The sequence below is a fragment of the Pipistrellus kuhlii genome, unplaced genomic scaffold (assembly GCF_014108245.1).
Source record: "Pipistrellus kuhlii isolate mPipKuh1 unplaced genomic scaffold, mPipKuh1.p scaffold_m20_p_13, whole genome shotgun sequence".
In the NCBI taxonomy this organism is placed as follows: Eukaryota; Metazoa; Chordata; class Mammalia; order Chiroptera; family Vespertilionidae; genus Pipistrellus; species Pipistrellus kuhlii.
Window position 1 is genome coordinate 39,015,233 of NW_023425438.1, and position 9,157 is coordinate 39,024,389.

At 57.2% G+C, this 9,157-nt stretch overlaps 1 protein-coding gene across 4 annotated transcripts; it reads right to left on the reverse strand.

Annotated features, from left to right (window-relative positions):
* Nucleotides 1-5,365: 5,365 nt before the first annotated feature.
* PCGF1 (polycomb group ring finger 1) lies at nt 5,366-9,157 on the reverse strand. 4 transcript variants are annotated; one of them, XM_045580936.1, is made up of 9 exons: nt 8,937-9,157; nt 7,100-7,205; nt 6,821-6,973; nt 6,595-6,666; nt 6,363-6,468; nt 6,176-6,209; nt 5,996-6,082; nt 5,782-5,862; nt 5,368-5,475 (listed from the first exon to the last, which is right to left on the reverse strand). In XM_045580936.1, exons 1-9 carry the CDS (start codon nt 8,958-8,960, stop codon nt 5,383-5,385), a joined length of 756 nt encoding a protein of 251 aa, XP_045436892.1. In that variant the 5' UTR covers nt 8,961-9,157; the 3' UTR covers nt 5,368-5,382. The 4 variants fall into 4 exon arrangements, with proteins under 4 accessions (XP_036291676.2, XP_045436892.1, XP_036291677.2 ...); XM_036435784.2 differs by lacking the exon at nt 8,937-9,157 and adding an exon at nt 7,635-7,856; XM_036435787.2 differs by lacking the exons at nt 5,368-5,475; nt 8,937-9,157 and adding exons at nt 5,534-5,680; nt 7,635-7,846.

Genomic DNA, 9,157 nt, shown 5'->3' on the forward strand with positions numbered 1-9,157 from the left:
GCCCGCGGCGCTCGGCTCCAAAGCTGCCTGGGCCCCAGCGCGCGGCTCCAGATCTGGGCCCCGTCTCGGACCCGCCCCCCACGCGGGGCCCGAGCTGCGAGCCCCGAGTGCCCCTCCTCCTGCGCCCCCACTTCCTAGCCCCGGGCCGCCGTCGGTTTGGAGCTCGTAGCCATCTGGGCAGCGGAGTTTCTTCTCCAGGCTATGGGGGCGCAAAGAAGCCGGCGGAATGCTCGCCAGACCTGGCCCCCCCGGCTGCTCCGCGCTGTGCTCACTCTGGCTGGATCCTTCCTGGGCGGCCCCCTCCCGCCCAGCCGCCGCTCCGGCTCATAAACTCTCTCGTAGGCAATAAAATTGCTTTCCCTGGTCGCAGCGCCGGGAGATTTGCAAAATGCCAAAGAAGAGCTCGGAGTTGACTGTGCTAAGATCCCCATCCCACCTAGGAAGGACCTCCGTCTCCAGACCTGGCCCCCTCCTCCCCGCCCCACTCCTGCTGAGAGCTCTTAAAAGTAGGTCCCGACGGCTGGAAGTCATTAGCGTGGCACTGGGCCTGGGGGGACTCCAGCCTTGGAAGACCCGGCCCGGCAGAGCGCCTGCAACTGGGGACGGTGGGAATGCGATGTGCAAGCCCGCCCAGGTGAGTGGACTCCAGCCGGCTCTGCTCTGCGGCTGGACCCGGGGCTGTCCGAGCGAGCGGGGCTCAGAGGCTCTGACGAAGTCAAAACACAGGGAAACCCTAGCCTGTTTGCTCAGTGGATAGAGCCTTGGCCTGCACGTTCCATTCTGGTCAAGGGAACATGCCCGGATTGTGGGCAGGAGGCAGCCGATCAATGAATTCTCTCTCATCACTGATGCTTCTCTCTCTCTTTCCCTCTCCCTTGCTCTCTGAAATCAATTGAGAAAAAAAACAAAACATGGAGAAGCGCAGAGACCTGGCCTCAGGAAAGAAGACACAGCAAACCCAGAGCTAGGGTTATTATTGCTCAGGAGGGTTCTTTGCCAGGAAAGACTGGCCTCCACATCAGTTGATGTCTTTGTCTCCTCGTTTAACTCCTGTCATCCTAGCTGGAGTTCCCCAGCCTGGGAGCAGTGGTGAAAGGGGTCCCTAGAGAGGAGTGACTGGATATATCCAACCAGATTCTGGGACAGAAACCCCTGCCAAGCCAGGGACAAACGCTGAGGATAGGAATAGTAATTCCTATTTTATCTGCATCCAGGTGTCACTCACTCTTCTCTTCCCTCCCACAGCTCACCGAACCCTGTGCTCACACCAGGGTGAGCACCTCCACTGCCCTCCTGTGTAGGAATAAGGCACTTCCGGGACAGCTGCTCCACCAGAGGAGCCCAGCAAGGCAAGGCTTTTGTTCGAATATCACACCCCAATGGTCCTGTGTCAGAAGCCCCACACCTGAGGAACTCTCCCCTATGGGTTTCTACTAGTTTTGGGTTTTTTTTTTTCTAACAGTGCCATGAAGAAGTGGGTCGTCCCTCCTGGACTGTCCATTCTGTCACCTTCTCTGTAAACCTCTGCACCTCCCACCATCTCTGTGCAGTGATCTTTTGGGTCCACCTGTCTATTATTCCCTGGGGCAAGTGGAGCCGGTAGTTGGGGTGCCCCAATCAGAGCTTGGGAGATCTGAGGCATGTGGGCCAAAGACTCCTTTCAAAGACAGAAAGACACTCTGATCATGGAGTTAAGGAACCTCACGGTGCCATACTGACCTCGTCCATCCCATCCGACAGAAGTAGAGAAACACAGAGTCTTCTTGGTAAAGACTCCCTTCAATGAGCACCCTCCCCCCACCCCCCAATACCCACAGATACTCACACGGTGCTCTAGTGGCAGCCAGAGCAACACAGCCCAGTGGGTCAGAGAGCATGGGCAGGCCACAGCAGAAAGCTGAGACCCTGTTAATGGGTTATTAATGGTGGGGGGCAGAGGAGGGTCAGGAGAGATCCTCCTAGCTGGAGGCCTTAGCCCTCGGAGCCATCCTGGTGGTTTCACTTAATCTGAAATTAAAGAGGATCCCAGGGGGATGCAGGAACTGGCTAGCTCCTGTACCAGGCCAGTCACCAGACACTACAGCTCTCACTCATGCATCATCTGTGTTGCATTTGTCGCCTTTTGCTCTCCATAGCCAGTGTGTGTCTGTGGGGAGTGTGGGGCTCTCTGGGGGCTCTCTCCTGCCTGCCTTCCCTGCTATGCAACTGCACTCAGGTAATGGGGCTGGATGACAGGGTTAGGCAATCCCCAGATGTGCGTCTGGGGGAGGAGAGGGAAGGAGAGACTAGTAATGGGAGGAGGCTGCTGACAGCAGAGCCCAACTAAGGTCTCCGCAGCAGCCAGCGACTTGTCCAGCCTATTGTGGGGCCATAGGAGGGGACTTTTCCCAGCGATGCCTCTGGAACCTGAGCTGGGGAGAAACCGGATCTTCGGATCCCCGGAGGGGGTAGGAGGAGCGTGAGTGATTAATGAGGACGATTAAAAGATTAAACCTAGGTTCTAGGCTTGAGGGACACTCAGTTGACTCATAGACTTCCCCCACTCCAGTTTGGGGGGCTGATAGGCCCTAGTGCTCCCTGATCTGAACCTCTTCCTCCCCACTCCCATGGTCCAACCCTCCCTGCCTTGGGTCCTTCCTAGAGCAATCCACAGACATAATCATTCACCACAGCCCACCACCACCCCTCCCACCACGACAGTTTCCTCTCCCAGCATTCTCAAGCAATCCCTCACATCTCCCTCAGATTCCCCTCACTGTCCTTTTCAGAAACTTCTGGTTCCTCCACTCCCTCCCTCCATAAAGGTCTCCACACGCCGACTTTCACTCCCTCAGGAAGGTGCCTCAATTCCCTCTTTTAAAAAAATGTTGCCCTAGCTGAAACCAATTTGGCTCAGTGGATAGAGCGTCAGCCTGCGGACTGAAGGGTCCTGGGTTCGATTCCGGTCAAAGGCATGTACCTTGGTTGCGGGCACATCCCCAGTGGAGGGCGTGCACGCATTAGCTGATCGATGACTCTCTCTCATCGATGTTTCTAACTCTCTATCTCTCTCCCTTCCTCTCTGTAAAAAAACCAATAAAATACATTAAAAAAAAAATGTTGCCCTAGCTGGTTTGGCTCAGTGGATAGAGGGTCAGCCTGCGGACTGCAGGGTCCCCGGCACATGCCGGGCTTGTGGGGTGGATCCCCACCTTTTCCCTCATTCCCAGACACCTTGCCTCTCACTCACCCAGCCATCCTCAGCCTCCGGTGAGTCCCTTCAATCCCACCCAGGCCTGCCCAGATTGGCCCCTATTCTTGGTACAGAAATCTGCCCAATAAACTACTTTCAATCTTCAGATTTTGCACCCTGGGCAATCCTGTGTGTGTGTGTGTGTGTGTGTGTGTGTGTGTGTGTGTGTTGGGTTTTGGGGGAATCCTCAGAATAACTCCCCCGGGGCGATGCGAAGGACAGTCTGGGAGATGTGCAGCCCGCATCTCTCTCCCCCTCTAGCCCCAGTTCCTCAGCCAGGTGAGAGTAAGTGGGAGTGTATGAGGAAACTCCAAGCAGAGAGCTTGGCGGGGCATCCATCCATCTCGCACACTTCTGGGATTTTCTCTTGTGAAAACATTACTGCAGAGTGAACGGATGTGGACGCCCAAGTTTCAGTTTCGTTATGTCTAGGACTCGGTTTGTAAGTTCTTTCTGGCCCTTTGCACTGGTTCACACAGAGCTCTGCGGAACCGCCGGCCGGGGTGTGCGGCCCCCAAGGGGAGCACGGAATACCCAGCGGCCTCCGCCTCCACAAACTTACACCCTGGGACCCTCGTCCCCATATCCTCTCCCAGCCTTCCCTCTCCCCCCGCCCCCTCCCCACCCCAAGTCTTGGGAGAGACTGGCCAGGCTGAGAGGGACGGGTCCCCCTCTATGCCAAATGCCAAAGGCTGGGGCAAATCTCAGGGTCCCTTGTCCCAGGTGGAAGTAGCCAGGTGAGAAAGGGCGGCAGAGGCACTGGCGGGCGAGGGCCGACACATCCACCTGGAAGTGCTGCAGGTCACTGGGGGCTGGGGGAGAGGGCCGGTGCAGGCTGGTGCACACAGGCTGTGCCCGAGCCCTAGAGAACCAGGGGTGATCCATCGGCCCCACAGGGTCTGCTGCGTGGAGCAGGCCAGGGAAGGGGGAGGAGCCCATAGAGGAGAGAGAGAGATGCGGAGCCTGCAGCTGGCCTGCGTCAGCAACCTGGGGAAGTTGTCCGCTGAACAGCCGCCACCACCAGCCGCAGACAGAAATAAGGCTCCCGGAGCTGGGGTGAGGCGGGGCAGCTGCTCCACTCAGATCCCGCCTGAATGCCCCTGGGCTGCTCCGTGGCCCCAAGCCAGGCGTCCTCAAAGGCCACACCCCAGGGTTTGGCCTCCAGAACTGGGGGCCCTCAGGCAGGCTCCTTTTAGGCAGCCATTCTTTTCGTTTATTTTTGTTTGGTTTTGTTAATCTTCACCTGAGGATATTTTTTTCTATCGTTTTTTTTTCTTTTTCTTCAGAGTGGAAGGGAGGGAGGGGGAGAAACATCTAGTGAGAGACACCCAAGGATGGTTGCTTCCCCCACGCCAACAGGGGAGGCCGAACAAGAATGAAACTACAACGCAGGAACATGCTCTTGGCAGGGAATCAAACCCACGACCCTCTGGTGCACCAGTGTATGCTCTAACCACGGAACCACCAGCCAAGGCTAGCTGGGCATTCCTGACCCAAAGCAAGCCCCAACCAGACACTCCCCAATTCCTGCAGCTGCTTGAGCCACCCAAGTCCCTAAGGTGTCTTTCCCCCTAGCCCACACCTCCCTCGTCACTCCTCAGAACCACCCTTTCACATCGACTGCAAGTTTCTGGCTACCCCAGTTAGAGACCCATAGGACAGGAACATTAGCATGGTTTATTTTCAGAGCCCAGCGCTCATGGCGAGGCTCGCACAGACCAGGAAGCTTGCCGACTTACGCCGTTGAGTATACTTTGCTGCTTACCTCTTGTTCCTTGCCCTCCTGGGCATCAGCTCTCAGTCCCTCTCAATGACTCTCTACAAGCTGGCCCAGGTACCTGAAGGCCTGCAGAAGCGTGTATAGACAGCCAAGTCTCCAACTCTATCCCTGTGAGTGTCCCCTGTGCCCCCCCCCTTTTTTTAGCCTCCTCCGATTATGCAAATCCTTGGATTTTTCTTTAAAATATCACTCTTGTCCAGTCCTGCAGGGACCACTGTCCAACCCAAGCCCTACTCTCACCAGTTTTGAATGAGGACACCTCTGCTCAGGCCTTTGTCACACGGTACAACATTCAAGGACAGAGAGAGTTCCCCTCCAGAAAAACTTCCCTTCCAAAACCAGCTGGTGTGGGGGCCTGACTTCACTCAGCTCACCTTCTGGGTTTTACATAAGTAGGGTCCTCTACCCCTCTCCTTTGGTCATTTGCTGAGGGGCATCCTTCTTGATGACACTCAGAGGAATTCTGAGGGACACAGGACGAAGTATGAGTGTGTGGTAGGGATAAGAAGGAAGAAGAGAGGTGCTTTTTAAAAGTTTTTATTTCAAAAAATAAAGCCACAATTAATTTCACATAAATATCTGGGGAGGGGCAGGGAGCAGGATGGGGCCGGGCTCGGCCCCTACCTCCTCTTCTCTTTCACACTGTACTGTAAAAGCAAAGGGGCGGGCTGAGGGGAGCGCAAGGGGAAGAAGTAGTCAGTGGGAGAGTTCCTCGAAAAAGGGCCCCTCAGCCCACCGGTGCCCGGGGACTGCCTTGGACCTGGCTCACCTTGCCGAACCATCGGGAAAGCCATATCTGCTTCATGGTCATGTGATCAGGGAGCACTTCATTGTCAAAAAGGAGCTGCACCTAGCCGGGAGACAGGAGCACAGTTTTAGGAACTCTCCTTTCGCACCCTCAAGAGCTCACCGGGTCTACTCTACACTCTCCCTCCCTTTGCAGCCCCTTCTCCTCCCAGAGAAGCCCGCTGTGGGAAACTCACATGCTGGGGATTTAGCATCAGGCGATGACAGAGGACCCTCCGGAGATGACGGACCTCAGCTCTAACAGAGCATCGGACGTATTTGTTCTGAGGGAGGGGAGGGAAAGGAAGGCGAGGTGTGTGAGAGCAGGGGCCCCAGGAGGGGAGTCTCCTGAGAGGCCCTCCCATAGCCCCTCTCACCTGCAAGACGGTTTTATTCTTGTCTTTGCCAGAACTGGGGGGAAACAGACACAGGTTAGGGAGTACTATCATTCCTCTCCCACCCCATCCAAAGCCGTGATACAATCTCTTCAAGGGAACAGACACTCCCTTACTGCGAGCCCTCTCCCTGAGCCCCTCCCTGGCTCTGGGTCACCGACACTCTCACCTCAGCCGCTCCAGGCACAGGCTCAGCTGCTCATCGTAGCGATAGTAGTGGGCTTTCGAATGGTCAAAGCTGCTGAAGGGCAGGCCGAGGTTGCTCAGGGCTGGCTCTGAGCAAGACAGGGTAGTGAGGCGAGTAGCACAGATTCCATACCCCTCTTGCCCCAGAGAGCAAAACTGGGCAGGAGGAATGCTCTGGGGGCTTTACCTTACCCTCCTGCTGCCAAGGGACATACCTTCCCCACCGGGCTGGGTAACTCGGTCCAAGCCTCGGGACTGGTAGAATTCTCTAATCCGTTTCTCTTCACCTAGAAGGGAGTGGAGTATGGGAGTAAAGTATTAACTGTCCCTCTGGCTGTTAACCTCTCTACCTACATGATGCCCACCGAAGCCCTTGTCACCACAAGCTGCTACCCAGCATCAGTCCTCTAGAATCCCCTTAGGGCCCGGTTGGTCACTCACTGTCTTGCAAGCCAGGCACCAGCTTGTACACGATGTCCTGCATGACCCGGTCCAGTTTGAGGTTGAGCAGTGGCTGTGTCTCGTGGATCTTGATGTTGCACATGGGGCAGTACTTGCTAGTTTGGAGGTACTTCACAATACAACTCTTGCAGACTGCAGGAAAAGAAAAACAGACTCTCCGGCCCTCTGGGAATCAGGGCTAGATGGGGTGCAGAGGCTAACAGCCAGCTGGGTGGGGACTAGGGCCTGGAAGAACCAGCCAGGGTGCAGGGAACTCACAAGTATGGAGACACTCTGTGATGGTGGTGGCATCCACGAAGTAGCCAGCGCAGAGGCAGCAGACGATGTGTTCATTCAAGTCTTTGATTTTCACTCGGACCTCCTCCTGCGGACACACCCTCGGTCACTGATCACCCTTCCCAGTCCCAACCCTGGTGCCTTCCCAGCCTGGGAGTTCCCTCTTTCATCACATCTCACAGCCGGGCCCCGCACCTTGCAAAGTCAGCAAGGGCTTAGCTCCCCGGGGGCTGACACTACCCCTTCGCCCAGCAGAGGTCTCCGCGCACAGCGGGGGGCTCCCTTCACGTGGACGGGCCCGACCTTCCTTCCCCAGGGGAGACCAGACGGCGACGGAGGCACGACACGCAGGCGTCTCGGCCGAGAGTTTGGCAACTCGACCGCGATCGCGCAGGCGCACTGTGCCCCCTGCCTCTGCGCAGGCGCACTGGGCGCCTGGCCGGTCCCGGCCTGTCCTCTGGTCGGCCCCAGTCGGCCCCGCTGGCCGACCACAGCGGTAACCCTGCCGCCCCTGCACCTCGTTCCGTAGCGGGTCCATCTTGTACACTGACTGGAGCTGGTTCCGAAGCCTCATCGCGATCGCAATCTGGCCCCCCTGAGGAGACGCCATCTTAAAGGCTGATCCCGGCCTGCCACTTCCGGTGCCGCCTGCGGGGCGGGACTTGTCGCCGAGCAACGAGGGCTTAGCTCTCTTCGGATTCGCTGACTGTCCGCGAGGCCCCGCCCAAGTCCTCTCTCCCCCGTGCGCTCACCTGAGCCCCGGTGGCCCCTCCCCTCCTCGGTTCGCGATTATGGAGTAGGGGGTGTGGGTGGGGAGGGGTCCTATCTCTCTGACCTCCCGTGGTAATCGCCGTAACCGGCCCTGCGGGACGTCGGGACGAACTTTGGGAGCCTGCAGAAGACCGCTTCCTCCTGCCCCCGAAGGCCGGGCGTCTCCGCTCCGGTGACAGCCACGCTAAAGCCCCTCCCGTGCTCCCTCGGTTATGTCTCCGACGCTAGACAATGCGAAGCTACATCCCGATCGCGGGCCTCTTCCCGGCTCCAGAGCGAGAGTTTCTCGGGGTTTGCTTTGCGGAGGAGGCTCGGGAGGGCGACGAGGAGGAGGAGACCCTAGAGACTTGGTAGTGATCTTACACCCCCCGCCCTGTCCTCCCCCCGCAGCCGGGATGCGGGGGGCAGGCCCTCGCTAATGATGATGATTCAATCACCGGCGCCTGCGGAGGCCTGGGACAGACTAATGCAGAGCAGATGCCGCAGGAGGAGGGGGGGGAGGACGGCTGGGACGCGGCCACACACCGGCGCGCGCGGGCGGCGAGTCCCCGCGGCTGCACGAGCTCAGCCCGGTGCCCGGGGAGGCGCAGGGGTCCCCGGCGCTCACAGCAGCCCTAACACCAAGTGCAAGTTTACTGCGAGGTCCCAGCACCAAGTGCAGGCAGAGAGGAAAGAAGGCAGGGATCCCCATGGAGACCTCGAAAGGCTTTCGGAAGGAAGGGGGACTCTGTGGGCACAATTTAGAGCTGGGGTGGGGAAGACGGACACAGAAAAGGAAGGCTGGGCGGAGGGGAGGGGCTGGAGAGGGACAGGATGGAGGCCCAGGGGTGCACCTGAGGGCAGTGGTGGAAGAAGCAGGACTGTAGGGAGTTGGGACCTTTAGCCCGTGGGCCGCAGAGAGCTAGCTGACTCTTGAAGAGGGGAATGACCCTATGAGAGAAACATTTTTGTTCATTTATGTTCAAAGTGAACTGAAGTGGACATGCGACAAGAAGTTTTTGGATCGGTGATGTTTTCATCACCTACTTACTATATAGCCATTGCTTACCTCTTTGGTCCAAGATGCCATCATCTGTCCTCTGGATGAGTAGCGGGTTTTTGCCTGCTTTTCTTGTTTCCACGTTGTCCCTCCTTAAGCTATTCCCTATACAGCAGCTCAGAGTAATTCTGGTAAAATATGAATAAAAAAGAATATAAGGAAAAAATTTGGAGTTGATGGATATGTTTATTATCTTGTTTGTGTTGGTGGTTTCATGGGTGTATGCATAT